This window comes from Squalius cephalus (genome assembly GCF_949319135.1).
Source record: "Squalius cephalus genome assembly, chromosome: 22".
In the NCBI taxonomy this organism is placed as follows: domain Eukaryota; kingdom Metazoa; phylum Chordata; class Actinopteri; order Cypriniformes; family Leuciscidae; genus Squalius; species Squalius cephalus.
Genome location: NC_137143.1, coordinates 2386084 through 2408135, shown reverse-complemented (window position 1 = coordinate 2408135; position 22052 = coordinate 2386084). Strand labels below are relative to the sequence as shown.

Genomic DNA, 22052 nt, shown 5'->3' with positions numbered 1-22052 from the left:
ATTAAATATATATTTTACAAAATATGTTTTACAAAAAAATTACTATCAAATCAAAGCCATATATCTAACCAAGTTGTGTTCCAAATTTGAAGTTGATATCACAAAAATTGAAGTTCCCATGAGATTTTGTTTAGGCGAATTACCAAAAATAGCCACCGGGTGTCATTGAATTCCATTGAATTTAACTGTATGCATTCTACCATTACAAATTAATAAATTTCTGTCCAAATATCACTTCTGTCACAAAATATGTAACCTTGAGACTCAGACCTTTCTGACAATATGTGTTTTGTCAAGATTAGAAAATATTTTGATCATAAATTATGAAACATAATGATGCCCAAAAGGGGAGGAGCCTAATAAAATAATTTAGAGTACCGTTTCTATGGCAACACAATGTCCAATTTCAAAACACTTTTCACAGGATGAATTCTGAGATCGTAAGCTTTCAAATGATACCTAATTTATGATAACTACTAAAATATGTAATGTAATAAAAAAAGGCGATAAAAAGATAATATTATATTTTAGAGGATAATATATATATTATACTTTTTAGAAGATAATATTTTTTTATATTTTTTTATTGACAAATACTAGATTAAATGTTTTATTATGAACTTTTAGCATGAAAACCAAAGTTTCAATTATTAAAAGTGTGTGCGTCAACTTTTTGTGACAAAGGTCAGAACTCCTGTTATGATGTAGTTTTTTTGAGGTGCGCTCTTGTCATAAATTCATCTATTAATGTTCCTGCATAAATTGTAACAAAAAACAGTGCTGAAATATCTATTAAGGAGCCTTAGACCTTTCCAACGATATATAGTTTGTCATGACTAGATTAGGATTTAATAGTAATATAGTGAAGTAAATTTAGTTTGCCCGTATACGGGCAGGTGACAGTTAAGGGGTTAAATGCATAATTACATTGTAACACAGACACCATAAAATAAAGTGTAACCCAAATTCCCTAGTGGTGCTGCAAAACAAGAAGGTCTAGCCCTGATGCCATGCGTCATCGCTTCAGTGCAACTCTTACTAGATCACGGATATTCCCAATATTATTTAGGTTCTGGTTATCATGCCATTGACACTTCTAGTTTGTAAAGCCACAGCACAGCAGCACACACTGAGTTGTACCACACGAGGCTGTTATTGGAGGTCCGTGGCCTGTTTTCTCTCCGCATCAGACGGCTGAAGCTGAAGCTCAGCGCGGTAATACTCCGTCTCATAGTGAGGCTTCCTCTCGGTGCGCTTGAAAAAACCACACTGCTCCACCACACAAATATGTACAGGTACAGAAAGAAGGAAACATGAAGAACTAGCGATGGGTGGTTAAATCATTAGAAGTATTGTATAGACAATAATATGCATAATTGGAAAAGGCAATCAATTCAGTCACATATGCACAATGACTACTTTTAGGTGCACCAAAAAGTTATTTTTGGTGCATTTTTGGCTAGAAAAATGAAAATATCTTAAAATAGAAGTACATGACTGACAACTAGTAAGTTCACCAGTAATCACATCATGATCAGCATTACTACACCATGACCACAATGACTGTAGATGATCAAACGATGAAAAAAATACAAAAAATTATTTCTTTCTCAGTGTTTTTGTCTAGTTTTCCAATACAAATACTGTATAAACATTCTTAAATCAAGGTATATTCACTGGAGAAGCAAAATTGCATAAGCTAACTGGGTTTTTGCTTAAAACAAGAACATATCTGCCAATGGGGTCCGAAAATCTTGTTTTTCCGTTAAATTAAGTTTATTTTTCTGACCCCATTGGCAGATATATTGCTTATTGTTTTAAAGCGCCCATATTATGCTTTTGGGGATATTATACAATGAACTTTTATGAGTATTTAGAACTTTCTTTTTCTTTCAAGTTCACAGAACTGATATAATTTAAGTAAACTGAGCCGTTTCATTGTTTTTAGTTTTATGAAATTATTTCTTTTAATTTAGATGAACTTAAGTTTAACTGAAACTGGGCTAAAAAAAATAACATAACAGTCACAGTCAGAAAACAAGACTTAGCATCTTTGATGTAAGAATGTTTAGAAATTTATACTGGAAAAAAAAAGCAAAAATACTGAGGGAAAGAAAAAATCCTCTTTTGCAGTGTGCAGGCTGTGCAATAAGAGCAGAAGCTTGAGAGTTCAGGTGTACACTCACCTTCCACAGTACACACACGAGCAGCGCGAGGACAATAACTCCGGCCAGGACGGCGATGAGAATGATCCACCACGGGATCGAGTGCTGGTCTGCGAGCCCATGCTCTGGGTAAATCATCACTGACACCTGCACACACACAAACACTGATGACACGAACACGCGTGTGTGAGTGTGTGTGAGCGTGTGTGAGCGTGTGTGATATCTGACCTGTGTGGCAGCGTCCTTCAGCACTAGATGCCTGATGTCGGATTTAATGGTGATATTGGCTCTGACCAGCAGCTCCACAGCACTGACCGATGAAAACTCCTAATAAACAGGAAAAGTGCACTCACTATGAACCCTGGGCACATTATGGACATCGCTGATAATCACTGATGAATTATGCATGTTTGAGGTGTTTGCTGTGGCGCCGTTTTCTTGTCTTTAACTGTTTCCATCTTTTAACCCACAGTAAATATTAAAGGGGTCATGACATGGATTTTGTTTATGTTTTATTATGTTAGATGCAGTTATAGTATTACTATAGTTTTTTGGACAAAAAAACTTACAAATTTTAGTGATTTATGATCTTTTCCCACTCTGTTTCTCATCCTCTGATTCAAACAGTCTGTTTTGGGGGTGTTTCCCCTTTAAGAGTTCAGTGTTAAAGCTCCAATATGTAATATTTTTTCACCACAAGAGGGCGCAGTTTCCAACAATAACAAAGGCGAAGCTTGATGACGCTATGAAGGAGGTGACGATGGGAGATGTCGTTTTTAATGCGTTTTCACCATCTAGCTATGTATCTAAATGGAATTAATGAATCATGATCACGGATGAGGGTATTTATTCGTTTTTGTATTACCTGTATGTCTGATCGTATTATTTTATGTCATCATAATTAATGAACGGCAAGGAACGTGAAATGTTATGCTATATTATTACAGGCATGTGGTGTAATTCATATCTATTAAAATCATCTTTACTGTAACTATTACGTTACTTGTACAATACAAATTTTTTTTGATTTGCTTACCTGTCTATCAATACACTCGCGAGAGCAGAGTCTCTGTCAAGTCCAAGATTGTCGCGCAGCTCTCTCCATCTCGAAAACGCCTGGCCGATATTTATCCGGGTTTTATTCCTCCATTTGTCACACAGTCTGCGTGTATCCGAATATGGACACTTTCGTTTTGTTGGCACTTCAATACTCGCCAAAGAGTAATCGTGATCCACAACAGCTATAACCATACAGTCTATGGCTATAACGCTATAACCACCACTTCCGCATCTGACCATGTGATATTCCGGTGTGGTGGAATATCACATGGTCCACCCCGGGAAAAAAAGGATAGTGCGGACATTGCGTCACTGAGAGGCGACATTTCTTTTCCGGGACGGACAGTTATTTAAAATCGGAATTTCTCTGAAATAAAAAATCTTTGGAGACTTTTGAGATATTGTAAGTACACAACTGGAGGAAATATATCACACTGTGCAAGTTATTTTCGGAAATTTTATTACAAAATTGTTACATATTGGAGCTTTAACGCCCACTGTTATGATTGGCTAACGTTATTATCTAAAAGTAGTTTTAAGATGAAATGCATTACTTACAGTTTGCGGTGTTGTCGTTGGGACCCAGAATAGTCGGCACGGCCTGATCTTTAATGCAAAAGTTTTCTGGCAAAGCCAGCGTCATACTCAGATTTGTTCTCAAAACAGTCATCCTTGAAATGTAGAAAATACACGTTTAAATGAACACTGCCGTGACTGGGACGTCCGCAAAAAATAAACTGCATCCATTTTTCCCTGACGTCTGGATCGTTCGGCAGCGTATTCAAACATTTTGTCAGTCCACAGCCAGGAACAGCACATCTGCGTCATCGCAATCTTCTGTAAACAGACGCGCTCGCTGCACTCGACTGAACACCTGTGGCGTGACAACGATGCGATGAGGCGAAATGAGGCGTAGTTGTCTTGCGCTAGAGGCGTTCATATGCAAACGACTGGTACGTCACTTCGTACCGTGACGTCACTTCTCACCATGGATCTCCAACGAGCTGTAATTAGAGCTTGAATAAAGCTCCAATATGTAACAATTTTGTAATAAAATTTCCGAAAATAACTTGCACAGTGTGATATATTTCCTCCAGTTGTGTACTTACAATATCTCAAAAGTCTCCAAAGATTTTTAATTTCAGAGAAATTCCGATTTTAAATAACTGTCCGTCCCGGAAAAGAAATGTCGCCTCTCAGTGACGCAATGTCCGCACTATCCTTTTTTCCCGGGGTGGACCATGTGATATTCCACCACACCGGAATATCACATGGTCAGATGCGGAAGTGGTGGTTATAGCGTTATAGCCATAGACTGTATGGTTATAGCTGTTGTGGATCACGATTACTCTTTGGCGAGTATTGAAGTGCCAACAAAACGAAAGTGTCCATATTCGGATACACGCAGACTGTGTGACAAACGGAGGAATAAAACCTGGATAAATATCGGCCAGGCGTTTTCGAGATGGAGAGAGCTGCGCGACAATCTTGGACTTGACAGAGACTCTGCTCTCGCGAGTGTATTGATAGACAGGTAAGCAAATCAATTTTTTTTTATTGTACAAGTAACGTAATAGTTACAGTAAAGATGATTTTAATAGATATGAATTACACCACATGCCTGTAATAATATAGCATAACATTTCACGTTCCTTGCAGTTCATTAATTATGATGACATAAAATAATACGATCAGACATACAGGTAATACAAAAACGAATAAATTACCTCATCCGTGATCATGATTCATTAATTCCATTTAGATACATAGCTAGATGGCGAAAACGCATTAAAAACGACATCTCCCATCGTCACCTCCTTCATAGCGTCATCAAGCTTCGCCTTTGTTATTGTTGGAAACTGCGCCCTCTTGTGGTGAATTTTTTTTTACATATTGGAGCTTTAAATAAATGCTTCGTTTGTAATGGGGAGGACGTCTTAAGCTCTGAAACTTGCAGGAAGTTTTAATGGTACAAAGACCTCTTGTAGACCAAAAGATCAAGGCAAATTTGATTTCTCATGTCATGACCCCTTTAAGAATTCCTTTTGGTGTGAAGGTTCTTGCACACCGAGTCCGAAATCCTCGCATGTTAAAAAATAAATATGCCCTCGTTGTGTGTCAATCATGTTAACACACTGCCTCCGAAACTTCCGTCCGTCATAAAACAATTCAGATCTGGCTCAATTTTCTGCGTTTTTCGCATCCATGGCAAGCATTTTGAGAAGTGTTTTGACAATTCAGAGCCACCGTACGAGCGAACGCCAAAACCCAGAACTGTTCAGGATCAACAGGTTCAAGGAAATTGGTGGTCTTCTTTTTAATATGTGGCTTCAGTATCAAACTGAGCCACTGATATCCTGAAGTAAACTTTGAACTCTCCTTCGTCTCTACGCAATCTCTGGATTGGATGGACCCAATATTTCCTCTTCTTTCTCTTTTAAAGAAGAGAGAGGACAACAAAATAATCCTCATTATTTGTATTGTTTTGCCATTTTTTTCGCAATGGATTAATTAATACGCATCGGACTCAGTGTGGAAGGTTTCGAATTTTTAGGATGACGAATTAAAAAAAACGCACACAAAAATTTTGGACTCGGTGTGCAAGGACTTCAACTCTCCATTGAGCTAAAAGTTACTGTCCCACCATATCAAGAGGACAACTGACGTGTCTCTCACCTCCATGAAAGTGCTGTTCCACAAGTTTGCTCGGATCCTGATATGGATGGAGTCGGAGAACGTGTCTAGAGGACACCGGAAGAGCAGGCAGCGCGCAGAGCCCAGTAAACAGTCCTGAAACACACCAGCAGCTCAGATCTCAATCCACAGCAGATCGAGGAATGACAGATATGGTGTGCTCGTGTTCACACTCACCAGTGTGAGAGATTTCCTTCTCTCAGACGCAGACACAGCGGGAGTGATCTTGCCGACAGGGTTTTTGGGAGCCACGTCTGCTTCGGTCTCCAGATGCGAGCGTGCCTTTCTGCTGCTCTGTTCACAGATGATGTGTGTAAACGTCTCCTGCATTCACTGATGAGCAGCAGCTTCATCTGATGTGTGTTTGCGAGTACCTTGAGGTTTTCAGCCTGTGGTGACTGATGTCTGCCCAGACGCAGAGGGTCGAGCGCAGACTGAGGTTCACAGCGAGTGTGTGGATGTCCGTCGACCTGCAGAGACCTGGGATACAACAGCCACTTCCTGTTGACCAGCTCGTACGGCCACATGATGTTCAGAGACGCCGAGCCGAACGTCTGCAGAGGCTGCCCAGCATTAGACACCTGTTAACACACATCGAGTTATTTCTGTTCTGTTCCTTCCATTTCCACTAGATGATTTGGAGAGAGCAAATGGAGACTTATAATAATAATAATAACTTGTTACATTTATATACCGCTTTCTGGGTATTCAAAGTGCTTTAGATGGAAGGGGGAATCTCCTCAACCACCACCAATGTGCAGCTCCACCTGATGATGTGACGGCAGCCATATTGCGCCAGAACGCCCACCACACACACACACACACACCACACACCAGCTTACTGGTGGAGAGGAGACCGTGATGAAGCCAGTCAGTATATGGGGATGATTAGGAGGCCATGATGGACAGAGGCTAAGGGGCAAATTGGGCCAGGATGCCGGGGTTACACCCCTACTCTTTTCCGAAGGACATCCTGGGATTTTTAATGACCACAGAGAGTCAGGACCTCGGTTTAACGTCTGGGAAGGACCGTGCTCTTTGACAGTATAGTGTCCCCATCACTACACTGGGGCATTAGGACCCACACAGGAGTCAGGAGTCTCCCATCCAGGTACTGACCAGGCTCAACCCTGCTTAGCTTCAGTGGGAGACCCGTCTTGGGCTACAGGGTGATCTGGCTGTTGGCTACGCAGCCATATTCATGCGCAGAATAAAGGGGCGGGGCCTGGTTGAGTTAGTTAGTAGTGTGTTAAACTGGTGGTTATGGTAAGGGGCGGGACATTTCCCAAACACACTTGAAGCGCTCGACCAATCACAACACACTGCTCCAGCCGACCAATGAGAGCACAGTGTGCTTTTCAGGAGGAGGGGCTTCATAGAGACAGGAAGTAAACAGAGCGTTACTGACAGACTGGGAAGAGAGGAGCCACAACAATGGAGAATATGAGGAGAATAATCAACATTCAAGCAGGAAAACCTTTTCTAGTAGAGGAGTACCTTTATAAAGCATTCTACATAAAGGCTTTTTTTTACCGGACTTGTTAGTTAAATAATGGAATGTTGTTAATTTTTAACCAAAAATGTCCATTGTGCAGCTTTAAAGGACATATAGATGAAAACTTCCTTAAAGCTACACTGTGTAACTTTTTTAGTTGATTCTTAGCAAAAAACACTTAGTTCTTTCAAAAATATATGTGCTCATTAATGTATATTTACTTCTTTCAAGTAATAAAGTATTCTCGTAAGTTTATAATCTGCCATTGAAAGTACATACGGGTGAGGGGTTCGAATGCCGGTCGCCATGTTGCCCCTCCATCTTGAAACTACATTAGCCAAAGAGGGACATACCTGTAAATTCAAGCTTCGCCTTTTGCGTTTTTCACTCAGTGACACCGTGACGAATGCGAGGAGATTACTCGCGAGCTCGCGAGTGCCGGCAGATTTGAAAGATAGTGTGGTGTGTGTGTGTGTGTGTGCGTGCGTACTCACATTTGAAAGAGAGAATTAAAACGTCAACGCGACAGACAAATCAGCAAGACCATAGTCAATATTGGAGTAACTTTTCCCAGATGGAAACAGCTCATGAGGAGAAAAGATTTTAAAACGGACGCCGAGGTTGCCTGCTTTCTTCTCGACAGGTAATTCAGCCTGTTGTAATTCATTTGTGTAAATTCGAAGTTTTATAGTTGCTTGTCTAACCATAGCATGGTTGTGCATAACGCCAGAACGACCTCTAGTATAACTTCATCCTCGCGTCTATGGTGAAAAAGTATTGTTTACCTTGTAACATAAATCTGTGCTGCGACGGATCACAGGTGATGAATAGTTTTAAAGGCGCAATTTTTTAAGCTATATATAAAAAAAAGGACACTGGAAATTTTAGTTATTTTACACATTGTAACGTTAGCCTAATCTGATTATGCTGGGATAGCCGATTCCAAGGGTGACGTTTACCTCCTGACATCTGTCCTGTAGTTTTATTCATTTTAGACGTATTGTTTATTATTGTCATGGACGAAGTCGATAACTGGAAGCCATGTTAATCTTGGAATATTACGGCCACCGTAGGAGTTAAAACGCCCTCGGAATTGAGAGGAACAGAAACTAATATTCACTGGGTAGTCATATACAATTTCACCACTAGATGGGGGAAAATATCACACAGTGCAGCTTTAAAGTCCCCCTTTAGTGAAAATCCAGCTTTTAATGTTGTTTATGTGTCTATGTGGTGTTTTTAATGTGCTTTAAGACAAAGCATGTGTAAATTCATAAGTCGACAGCATTGCTGAGTATTTCCTCCTTAAAACTGCAGTGAACCAAAGACAGTCTCAAAAACACGCTTTGAAATCGCTGGTGTTTCTGACGTCACAAACTACCTTGTAACCAATCAGATCAACGTGTGATCGTCAACCAGTGGATCTCTGAGCTGAGTGAGTGAGTGGAGGCGGGGCTCATTTGCATATTCATAGAACCGCACATACTAAATGAGGCAAGGGTGTCGAGTTACATTCAAGATATTTTTAAGCATGAATACATTTTTTCAAGGAAAAAAAGTTTAAATATGTCATTTTGGTGATCAAAGATGAGTTTTAAGAGATACAGGGGGACTTTAAATCTTTTGAGATATGATAGAGCACCTTCTGAGGAATAAAATCTTCTGAGCACATGAACTTACAATAAACTCGTATTCCACTGCGCTGCCGACGTCCTCCAGTGATGTCATGGCACTCTCGCCCATCACGGCTCCGCTGAAGAACATCTGATGAGGACGAGAGAGTCTACAGGAGAACAACAAACCACAGTTTAACAGGCGCTTCTGAGAACATTTAACATTAAACATTAGACCCATTTATTGAGATATATCAGCATTCATGAGAAAATAAGCTGATATTTCAGAAAACACCAAAGATCAGAGATGAAAGTCAGTGAACACACACCCGCTGAGCACCAGAGGAAGCTCGATCACCACTCGCGCGTACGCCGTGACGGGGGCCAAATCCGGCTGTTCACTGATCCTGGGTGGGATTGACACGTATGGCATATGTGCATGGTGGAAATCATAACATTTGTTTTGGCACTTTTTACAACAGGGTGAATGAATTTCACAACAATATCCAGGTTACATTTCACCGGGAAGCCATTTTTGTTTTGCGCTGAGCAAAAGTTGTATTTGTTATGCTACAGTGCTAAATGGCCTCCTTTCCAAATAGTAAGTGGTTAGAAGAAAAAAAGAACAGTCAAGGGGCAGATTTACTAACAGCAAACCCTCTTTTGGTGTTAAAAAAATACTGTGAGGATTTACTAAAGACGTGCAGTGAAAAATTAGCAATGAATTTTAGAGAATGTGAAGATACGCTGCATGCTAGGATGGCGGTGCCATCCTGTGAGGATCACTCGCTAATACTAATATTGAAATTGATACCCGGGAGAACGAATGATATGGAGAAAGGGAAAAGAACAAGAGAAGGGACCCTACCCAGACAAACTAAACGCAAAACAACAGAATTTGGACAAATTAAAGACTAAATCACACAAGAGGACAACAACCGACAATGAACATGGGAAACACAGGAGTATAGGAACAATCAGGGACTAAAACCAGGAAAAACTACAACAAACTACAAACATGGCAATCGGGACAGGAAGTAACATAAAAGTCCTGACAAGACATGGGGAACATGTAAAAAATAATAAAATAAAATAAAAAAATAGAGTGGCTGCATCTGAAATCACATTTCCCTACTATATAGTAGGTGAAGAACAGAAGGCTATGTGACAAAAGAAGTGTGTCCAAAGTCAGCAGTACTCATAAAAGAGCAGGCAACATGTCCCCGCATGATCTACTGCTTCTGCTGAGATTCTGAAGTGTGCATACGATGAACACTTTACTATCCCATGAGGCCACAGGAGAGGATTTATTAATGACAGTGAAGCGACTCAACTGACGCTGGTGGGTCCAATGACATCATGGCGAATGCGTGTCCTCATACTACACACATTCATACTACTCTATATAGAACATACTTTTTTAGCAGTCATGAAGTAATTATTTATTCAAAATAAGTACCTACTCAAGAGAGTATGTGATTTCGGACGCAGCCAGTTACTCACGTTCTCTATTGCATATGCATTTGTAGGAGTTTCCCTTTTAGATGCAAAAATTATGGGCGGAGAGGATTTAAATAAGGCAGAGGCTGTTTACACTATGTAAAAATAGCTGTAGCCTATTTTCTTTGCAATAAGTGTAAATAGTAGTTTGCACCTCAGTATTTTACTGCATTATAAAACAGTATGCACTAATAACATATTGAGTGTAAATTATATATTTATTAAATAAATGCCGCCTTATTGAGACAATAAATCCCTCCCTACACCTAACCCTAACCCTACCCTATAAACACTTTATTATTAAATAATCGTTAGGCACTATAATTGCACTTTTTACATATTTTCTTAATATTTATTGAAAATAAATGCCTTTTTAATGTTATTTTTAATTTGCGCTGCTTTTAATTTGAAAACAATTCTTTTAGCCACGTTTCCATTAGGCCTACCCTTCAATTTACACAAATCGAAATTGAAAATTAAAAATATGACCAATGGAAACACGTCAATTTCTACCAAAAAAAACCCCATATTCCATTTTTTTGTCGTTTAGTCGTTCCATGGATCCATGTGAACGAACGGGGGATTGGTTTCATAACATTGTAATCTGCACAGAGGAAAAAACGTTTCCTTTTTTAGTACATCGTTGTCGTATAAACGTACCCTGAATATGGTTTTTAATGATCTGAATTTGAAAAAATCTGTCATGCATTTAATTTTTAATTTTTTTTTTTTTAAGTAAAGCTATTTGGAGGGAAATGTGCTGATGTTACAATGCAAAATTAATATGGTTGTAAAATTCAGGGTGAAATATGACCAAGACATTTCTTTGTGAGATTCATCCAACATCATTTGTATGATTTTGTTTTGCTCACAAAAAAAAAACATTTTTCAAATGGCAGACAGAAATCAGAACTGGAACTCACGTGGACAGTGCGAGATGAACACTCAGTGACGTAGTTTCTATAGTGATCGCAGAAGTGCTCAGAATAAGATAAAATTTGACCTGACATAAAGAATTAAAGGTCAATTTGAGTTTCTCAAAGGTCAGAATTGTGTAAGTGTGTATGCGAGACCGTTACTGTACCGTCGCTTCTCTTTTGAGCGGATTACCCAGTTCACACAGCGCTTGAGAGCCGTTCTGATTGACTTCACACAACACCTTCAAAACAAGACCAGCATTAGGAGACTATAGCTTCATTCAGACTGTCAGTCCAAATCTGGTTTTATGTGCACATCCGATTGAAATCTGATCTGAATTAGCTAATGTGAACATTACAGCAAAACAATCACACGAAATGCGATTTTTACAAATCCGTTTCAAGCTACATCCATATGTGGTTTGAAATCCTATTCAAATCGTATTTCTGGAAATCAGTTTCAGTGTGACTGCTCTGATCAGATTTCGCGTGGTTTATGTGACTTTCTCACGCCACGTAAAACTGCGTAACGCGTAAACATGCGTAAAGTCGCTGCCGAAACAATGCAGTGCCGGACGAGCAAAAAATGACAATATAACGGAGACATATTTTGAAACCGACGGAGACGACAGTGCGGCGGCTACACATTTCAATGTTGTAAAATTGAAATAAGACAACATCTCTATTGCAAACCCCTCCATGTTGTGGGTGTTGTTGTTTTTGGTGTATTCCAACCAACACAGCGTCATTTCCATGAAACCAATGCAGATATTCCGGAAATCGTCTCGGTTACATATGTAACCCTCGTTCCCTGAAGGAGGGAACGGAGATGTAGTTGACGTGTCGACTGATTGAGATCGGGAGCCTGTCATCTTCGAGTATTGATAAAACGAGCCAAAACACATTGGTGTGCGATATTTGCATCTCGCGCTCCGCCCCGCAGTGCGGGTATAAACACAGAAGCGGATGCACACACCGCTTGTTTTTCGCTGAGGAGCCGAGCGATGTTAGTGGTGGTCCAGCAATAGTGGAGACGGGACTACAGGTGCTGGTCATAAAATTAGAATATCATCAAAAAGTTGATTTATTTCAGGAATTCAACTTAACAGGTGAGACTAATATATTATATAGACTCATTACATGCAAAGTGAGATATTTCAAGCCTTTATTTGTTATAATTTTGATGATTATGGTTTACAGCTTATGAAACCCACAAAATCAAAATCCCAGAAAATTAGAATATTACATGAAATCACACAGTAATTACACAGTAATCCCATGGTCATTGAAGCAGGTTTTGGTTCGTTTGGCAGTGTGGGCCGGTGCAAATCCTGCTGGAAAATGAAGGAAGCATCTCCATAAAGCTTGTCTGCTGAAGGAAGCATGAAGTGCTCTGGAGATGTCCTGGTAGACGGCTGCGTTGAGTGGACAGCACAGTGGACCAACACCAGCCGATGACATGGCTCCCCAAACCAACACAGACTGTGGAAACTTCACACGGGACTTCAAGCATCTTGGATTGTGTGCCTCTCCATTCTTCCTCCAGACTCTGGGACCTTGGTTTCCAAATGAGATGCAAAATTTGCTCTCATCAGAAAAGAGGACTTTGGTCCACTGTGCTTTATTAAATCCAGAGTCAACGCAGCCGTCTACCAGGACATGTTCAGAGCACTTCATGCTTCCTTCATTCTCCAGCCCACACTGCCAAAATAACCAAAACCTGGTTCAATGACCATGGTATCACTGTGTAATTACTGTGTGATTTCATGTAATATTCTAATTTTCTGGGATTTTGATTTTGTGGGTTTCATAAGCTGTAAGCCATAATCATCAAAATTATAACAAATAAAGGCTTGAAATATCTCACTTTGCATGTAATGAGTCTATATAATATATTAGTTTCACCTGTTAAGTTGAATTCTTGAAATAAATCAACTTTTTGATTATATTCTAATTTTATGACCAGCACCTGTATGTCTCCGATCCGTCCTTCAGGGAACGAGGGTTACATACGTAACCGAGACGTTCCCTTTCAGTCGCTGACGTTCGACGTAGTCGACTGATTGGGATCCCAATTAAAATGCCACTAGTGCTGCCACCTTCCAGTGCCTAGACAAGACTTCTGATCCCCCAGCATTATTGAGGTGGAGACGGGATAGGGCTTAGGCCAGGGAAGTCATTGCTGCTCTGCAAGACCCACTTAGTCAGACTTGGATAACACTGGGAAAGCGTGCCCTTTCGGTGGAAAGGAAGACGCTGCGGAAGCCACATCCTGCCTGTAGGGAGGTAACATGTGGAGGATACACATATGGACTGGGCGAATTACCAGGCAGAACAACATATGGAAGTCACTGTGGTGGCTCCAGCCTATAACAGGGGGAGACTCAACCAATCAGAGACGGCAGAGCGGGCTCTGCCAAGGGAAAGACAGGGGCTCGCCACAGGGAGCCGTACAGTGGAAGGATACACATATAGGATCACCATAGGGATCACAACATATGGGACCCAGCCTCTAACACAGGTTTCACAGAGCATACGAGTGATAGGCCTGGCAACAGATGCTCCACCACGTCCATTGCCGAGGGGTGTGGAGGAAGTCAACAGGGTTCGGCTAAAGAGGAACTCTACTGGTGACAAGGAGGGAGAGCATTTTCACATTTAGCTCCAAAACTCTGGAATAGTCTTCCTGATACTGTTCGTTGCTCAGACTCGCTCTCCCAGTTTAAAACTAGATTAAAGACGCATCTCTTCAGCCAGGCATTCATATAATACTTTTAATCTTACAGTTAAATCCGACCTCTAGTTCATAAACGCCAGAGGAGAACTGGCCCCCGACTGAGCCCGGGTTCTCCCAAGGTTTTTTTTCTCTCCATTAGGTCACCTGATGGAGTTTTTTGGTTCCTTGCCACTGTTGCCTTTGGCTTGCTCAGTTGGGGATATTTGGGGAATATTTAATTTAATTAATCAATCAACGATACTATTGATCAGCATTACCAAACGTGGACGTTCCACTAGAAACAAACATTGATGTATTGTTTTAATTGAATACTGTGAAGCTGCTTTGATACAACCTACGTTGTGAAAAGCGCTATATAAATAAACTTGACTTGACTTGGAGCAAGAATGGCACACGTATCCGGTCCATAGGAGGACTCGGCCGTGAAGTCAGTGCTGAAGCGGTCTCATATTGAGCAAGCCGAGTTTTTAGATCAGATTCCAATCGGATACACAAATAATCGGATTTGGACTGACAGTGTGAACGTAGCCTATAATAACTGCATACTAGGAATGTAACAATATATCGTGTCACAGTATATCGCAATACAAAAATGCAACATCGTGGATGGTGACAGTATATATTGTGGATAGTTCACCCAAAATAAAAATTACTGTGTGAAAAAAAATGCAAGTTTACAGAGTTTTAGTGTCAGTACTACATTAAACTACTACAGTATATAATGTTGAATATAATGTATAATAATGCAATGGGGGAATATGTGTGTGTCCTGATAATGCCAAATGTCTGATGTTCCCAGTAAAAGTGTCCTACATTATTATAAATATATCTAGTCAGTGACAGTGAAAGCATATTCATCTACAATAATTCTGTATTTTCAGCTTTTCAGCTTCAGAATCATGAATATTGTTATATTGTCTATTATACAGTCTATTGTCTCAGTATATTGTCTCTATTGTCCTGTGCTTTGGGTTTCAGCACCAAGTCCAAGACTATTCATTTACACACACAATGTAACACCAAATTTACCATTTTACATTTTTTGTTAACCTTTAACCATATGTCTTGGAGTATCGCAATAATATCGTATCATATCATGAGTTCATATCGTGATATGTATCGAATCGTGACATGAGGGTCTCGTTGCACTCGACACACAAACCGGCTGATGGAGAACCTGCTGTGCCATGAGTCCAGAGTACGAGAGAGTGTTTGGCAGAGACACCATCAGCTGCGCGGCGTGAGCATCGTCTCCGTCTTCCTGAGGGGCTTCTGGGTTCGACGGCATGTTCGTCACCGTGACCTCGAGCACGACTGACCTCTGATCCGACAGAGAGAACACCGGCACACCAGAGCCGTCTCTAAACGCAGAGGAATTCAAATGAGAATGAAGGCTTCATGCATTTTTCGGTAACACTTTACAATAAGGTTCATTCGTTAACATTAGTTAACTGCCTTGGTTAACATGAAATAAGAATGAACAATACTTCTAGAGCATTTATTAGTCTTAGTTAATATTAATTTCAACATTTACTAACACGTTATTAAAATCAAAGGTTTAGTTAACATTGGTTAACGCACTGTGAACTAACATGAACAAACAATGAACAGCTGTATTATTATTAACTATAACATTAACAAAGATGAATAAATACTGTAATAAATGTTTTGCTCATTGTTAGTTGAAGTTAGTTAATGAATTAACTAATGTTAACTAATTAACCTTATTGTAAAGTGTTACCTATTTTTTACATTTAACGAGTGAAATGCTTGCACTGGTTAAGGAAAAGTATTTTCACATGTACAGGCAATTAATGAATGAATAGTAGAAACATTTAGGAAACATGTCGACATTTAGGATGAGTCCTTGCACATCTTTATAAATGTTCACATGACTGAGACTTACCGCGGTAAAGGAGTGAAGGTGTTTGAAATGGGTGCTTTTGTGCCAAACTGATAGACAAGCTGAAGGTTGCTCTGGCATATTTTATCCTCACCACACCCTTCCCTGACAAAATTAACCTGAGAACAGACAGAAAGCTTGCAGATTAATTTTTAATGTTATACTACTGGATCCTGATGATTTGAACATTATATAAGGGAAAAATGTACAGACAGCAAGTCATTTTCACAAAATAAACCCTGAAATGAAGCAGACCGCTATCATATGACTACTTAAATTAATACATGGGCATGCAATAATAAACCTTTTATCTAAAGACATATATAAATGTAAACATGTATAAAGTGATATATACTATATAGCAAATCTCAACTGCTTGATTGTTGTAAAATTTAACTATATTATCGCACAGCTCAAATGTGACTATAAGGCATGAATATATTAAGATATTTTAAAGTCCCCCTGTGGTAAAAATCCATCTTTTAATGTTGTTTATGTGTCTATGTGGTGTTTTTAATACACTTTAAGACAAACCATGTGTAAATTCATAAGTCGACAGCACTGCTGAGTATTTCCTCCTTAAAACTGCAGTGAACCAAAGACAGTCTCAAAAACACACTTTGAAATCGCTGGTGTTTCTGACGTCACAAACTACCTTGTAACCAATCAGATCAACGTGTGATCGTCAACCAGTGGATCTCTGAGCTGAGTGAGTGAGTGGAGGCGGGTCTCATTTGCAAATTCATAGAACCGCGCATACTAAATGAGGCAAGGGTGTCGAGTTACATTCAGGATATTATAGAATTTTTTTTCCAAGTAAAAAACTTTTAAATATGTCATTTTGGTGATCAAATATGAGTTTTAAGGGATAGAATTATCAACTACATGGGGGATTTTAAAACATTAACATCATGATTTTCTATAAAGCTGCTTTGAAACAATATGTTTTGTGAAAAATACTATACAAATAAATTTGACTTGTCTTTGACTAGATCTAAATACGATGCCACTTTTCACAATTTGTGAAATGACAGCCATTATCACAATACTGATTATTTTTCCAATTAACCATCTTGTGCTGTTCGGTCATTTAACCGAAAAATTTTATGTTTTTTTGTTTTTTGTTTTACGTCATCTGAATGGTATGAAAATTGATAAAGGTTTTGGCATTTGCTGTGTGAACACACAAAAAAAATTATGGATATGATTTGAAATTCATCTAGTGGAAACGTTTGTTACTGCGGCCAAACAACATCTCACTGAAAGCTCATTTCTTGAGATATTAACCTCAAGTTTGGAACACAACTTGTTTAGATTTATGGCTTTGATTTTCTCACAGTTTTAGAGTAAAACTATATATATTTCATATATAAATTTAAAATGGTATTTTTGTGCATTTTTCATAACAATAAATATAAAATTTGAAACTGTTTTCAAGTTCACTTTTTTTAACTTTTCATGTCAGCAATAATCTTCCAAGTGCCGTCTTTAAAGGGGTTGTTGATGATTTCACTTTTTTTTAACTTTAGTTAGTGTGTAATGTTGCTGTTTGAGCATAAACAACATCTGCAAAGTTACAACGCTCAAAGTTCAAAGCAAAGGGAGATATTTGCTTTTAAAGAAATTGCTTTTTAAGGACTACAACAAACGGCTGGTAGAGACTACACGACATTCCTCCCGGGTTAGTGACATCACCAACCCTAAAATGTACATAAACCCCGCCCCTGGAACACGATTTATAGATTATCAAGACAGAATATGCTAATCAATGACTAGAAGATAACTACACATAAGCTACATAAATTCATCAGCTAGTCATTCAGAAATGTCCTGTTGCTTCTACATGTTGTCACTTCTTCTTGAGTCTCTCCATCATTGTCTGACTCGGTTTGAACATAAAAGGCTAAAAGTTTTTGACATTTTCAGTGCATGTGTGTGTGTGAGGTAAAAGGACACAAACCGTTGAAGCTCCGCCCCCTGTGCCGGGAGCAGCAGCTCATTTGCATTTAAAGGGACAGACACAAAAACGGTGCGTTTTTGCTCACCCTCAAAAAGTGACAATTTTAACATGCTATATAAAAATATCTGTGTGGTATTTTGAGCTAAAACTTCACACACACACTCTGGGGACATCAGAGACTTATTTTACATCTTGTGAAAAGGACATTACACCCCCCCCCCCCTTTAAAAAGAGACTAAACTTCAGTCTGTGCTCTAAAGCATTCAATATTTATGACAGTTTAAGTTTTCAGATCCATGCTCAAAAAGTGAATAAATCTATTATAACTACTGCATAAATATAATTTAGTAAATAAAATCCATAAAATCCCCCCAAAAAATACAAAACATTAAATAAAAAATATTATCAAACTAAAATATAGTACACTCATTTCATTGAAATAATAATCAAAAAAGATTTCGGTCATTTATGACCAACACATGAACAGAGGGTTAAATGTGCAACCCTACACAGAGCGATACGAGACAGATATTAATCTAATGTAGGACATCTCTTTCTTGAGACAAATGCACAGTCTAGAGTCATTTTACACAAACATCTGAACATAGAATGCAGTGATTGAGCAATCACAACCAAAATCAGTAGACACAGCACATCAGAAAGGGCGGATCATGTGAAGTGCATGTGTTGTACCTCAGAGTAGAGTGTGTTGGAGGGGCTGGGGCTCAGGACAGGGCTCAGCTGGTGTTTATGACCCGTGTGATGGACATGTCTGCTTCTCCGGATAGTGTGTGTGATCGCCAGAGACACGGGCCGCAGCTTGTCCAGAATGTTTTCCTGGTGAAAAGAGAACAGACGAGTTTATATACTTCACCTGATATTAACACTCGTCTCCTCTGACCACGTCATTGAGACCCTCCTTTCATATTATGAAATGCAGCTGCAGTTTCAATCGCAATGAGTTTGTGTTTTGGTGCAAAGTTTGAATCCCCTGTTTTATGTTCAAGGTGTTGATTTTTCACAAAAAAGAGCAGGCAGAATTCAATAGCTGTGTCTCATTTGAAAAGTAACAGTAATTTATGCCTCAAAAAGAATAACTTTTCTGAAATGAGATATTCTCAGTGACGTATGTGGCAGACAAATGCGACCTCCGGAGCAGAACATGTGAGATATTATATAAGTCATGGCCTAATGGTTAGAGACTGGTAACCCGAAGGTTGCGGGTTCAATTCTCAATACTGGCAGTGTGTGTGTGTGTTCACTACTCCTAATGTGTGTGCACTAACTTGGATAGTTAAATGCAGAGGACATATTCCGTGTATGGGTTACCATACTTGGCCTTTACATCATGTCACTTTATATATTTCCTCCGGAGCGCTGAGCCGCTCGCTCTACCCAGAAGGCTCTTTGTGAATACGGGAAATAAGCAAAAGATTATGGAGTTAAAATATTGTTGCTGCGAAACTTATATATAAATGCACAGTAAACATCAAATATAAGACAAAGGATGAGAAGAAATTTAAAGGGAGTGTGGATGCCATTGGGTCCTATCTTGCACCCAGCGCAATTGACTTTGTTCACCGACGCATGTATCATTGCTATTCTGCACCCGTGCACAGCGGACTTTTCCCTCCACAGACGCACGTCGGTAAATTAGGGAATGAACTTGCGCTCCCGGGGGCGGCTCAGTGAAAAGAGGAGGTGTGTTCCGGCGCAAACTTTCCCTGGTGCTATTTTGCAGTTTCAGAAAACAATTCCTCCACTGACCAGGAGAAACCTCGTCTAAAGTCAGTGGCGCGTTATTCAGAGGCTATTTTAAGGGCGCATGCTTGGCCATAATGTAGCGTGTGCACAACACACACACACTTTGCTTCTCTCATCTACACAGACGCAGAAGTTCACATTTTTGCAAACCATACATTATTACAAGGAAAAATATTCCACACGAGGGAAATCATTGTTGTGTCCATGAAGATGTGAAAAAATAGGCATAAATCTAGCTTACACATTTACCCAAATGATCATACGCCTGTTTAACCGAAGCTAATCTGGGTGTGTTTCTCCATCCCCAATGTCACTTCTCTGTGTTTTACGGCCCTGACGAGAACGTCGGTCTCCTCGGCTGTGAACCGCTCCTGGCAAATCCGCCGTTATAATAGCAATCCGCCATGAAACAAGCGCGCCTGCTCTTAAAGGGAATGTGAGATGTCGCTCTGATTGGTTTATTTCACGTTACGCCCAAACCACACCTATGAATAATGAAGCGACTTCAGACCAACACATTTTAGATTTAGATCTGCCCACAAAGTACTTGCGTCTCAGAACGTTAAAATAGGGCCCTTAATATTCAACAATATTATTGATCTCCTGCATTGACACTATTATACAAGAACTGAACTGAGCTGGACGATGACTTCACGGTTTTCTCCAGAGCGGCTGTGGAATGAACGATGTCCACAGACAAGGTAGAGTATGATGCATGAATTCATGAAAGTATGCTGTATTGCGACATCAGAAACGAAGAAAAACTAAATAATGACTATTGTAACGCTTGACGTAAAGCAAGTCAAATTTGTAGTTTTCTTATGTATCATTCGAACTACAGAAACGCAAGCCGGTGTGGTTATATCAGATGTAGGGCTGCAAAGCGAATCCAGAAGTGACATTTCACCCTGTTACGACTTGATGAACCACTGATACGATTTTGGAAACATTATTTTAAGGTAAAAAATGTTCCTTAGTGTTGCTTTAAGCTGGACTGTGATGCTATTTTCTTCTAGAAACAAACTTTGTTGCATTATATTCCTGTTATCTCTGTAAAGCTGCTTTGAAACGATCTGTATTGTAAAAAGCGCTACATAGATAAAGGTGACTAGACTTGACATTCACAAAATGTTTTAGACCCTGTTTCCACCTGTATTTAGTGCTTATCTTCATACCAGGTGTAAAGAGGGCAACTGCATCTCTAGCTCTACCTGCACAACTAAAGTCACTGTTTGACAGTCCGGATGTTTTTGTCCTCGTAGCTCCACTTCCACAGAGTGAACAAACTCCGGCTCTGATAAACTGCGGTCCAGGAACTGAACTCTGTGAGGAAGATTCAGCTTTCTGCGCTCCACGTCTGCCTCGAAATGAACACCGAGTGCTGATGAAACAGAAACGTTCAAACATACACGTACATCTGCACTTACAGCGAATGCTGTGGTTGTAGACGTGGGATTTCTTACTGATATGTGGCGAGTAGGAGTCCGGATAAGCGGTGTATGAGTAGCAGGCCTTCACGTCCATACTACACCAAGACAACACATAATTACATAGTTAGAGATTTACTGACAGTCATTTTTTTTTAAAATATCAATTTGAAATGGATTTATCTATACTGTATGTAATGAATGTACACCGCCGTTCAAAAGTTTGGGATCTGTAAGATTTTTTATGTTTTTAAAGAAGTCTCTTCTGCTCACCAAGGCTGCAGTTATTTGATTAAAAATACAACATCAAAAAAATTTAATATTGTGAAATATTATTACAATTTAAAATGACTGTTTTCTATTTTAATGTATTTTAATATGTAATTTATTCCTGTGATCAAAGATGAATTTTCAGCATCATTACTCCAGTCTTCAGTGTCACATGATCCTTCAGAAATCACTCTAATATGATGATTTAATGCTGAAAAAACATTTATTATTATTATCAATGTTTTAAAAAAGTTATGTAAAAAAAATCAGGATTCTGTGATGAATAGAAAGAACAGTATTTATCTGAAGTAGAAGCTTTTGTAACATTACACTCTACCATTCAAAAGTTTGGGGTCAGAAAGAATATTTTTGGGGATGGAGAAATAAAATAAATGGATATTTTTATTCATCAAGGATGCATTAAATTGATCAAAAGTTACACTGAAGACATTTATAATGTTACAAAAGATTCTATTTTAAATAAATGAAACAGAACTTTCTATTCATCAAAGGATCCTGAAAAAAATTGTACACAACTGTTTTCAACA

At 39.2% G+C, this 22052-nt stretch overlaps 1 protein-coding gene across 4 annotated transcripts in view; it reads right to left on the bottom strand.

Moving 5' to 3' along the window:
* The window catches only part of itga7 (integrin, alpha 7), a 51145-nt gene that overhangs the window by 5278 nt on the left and 23815 nt on the right, over positions 1-22052 (bottom strand). Inside the window, exons 11-25 of one of the 4 annotated variants that reach the window (XM_079857266.1) lie at positions 21271-21332; positions 21019-21188; positions 18737-18880; positions 16087-16202; positions 15343-15541; positions 11611-11685; positions 11450-11529; positions 9356-9433; positions 9094-9196; positions 6293-6499; positions 6096-6212; positions 5901-6014; positions 2394-2492; positions 2187-2312; positions 1141-1269 (exon numbers count right to left, since the gene is read on the bottom strand). In XM_079857266.1, the coding sequence (XP_079713392.1) occupies positions 1153-1269; positions 2187-2312; positions 2394-2492; positions 5901-6014; positions 6096-6212; positions 6293-6499; positions 9094-9196; positions 9356-9433; positions 11450-11529; positions 11611-11685; positions 15343-15541; positions 16087-16202; positions 18737-18880; positions 21019-21188; positions 21271-21332 (1807 nt within the window). In that variant the 3' untranslated portion in view covers positions 1141-1152. The remainder of the gene's footprint in view (positions 1-1140; positions 1270-2186; positions 2313-2393; positions 2493-5900; positions 6015-6095; positions 6213-6292; positions 6500-9093; positions 9197-9355; positions 9434-11449; positions 11530-11610; positions 11686-15342; positions 15542-16086; positions 16203-18736; positions 18881-21018; positions 21189-21270; positions 21333-22052) is intronic. The other 3 variants (XM_079857267.1, XM_079857265.1, XM_079857264.1) reach the window with 3 other exon arrangements.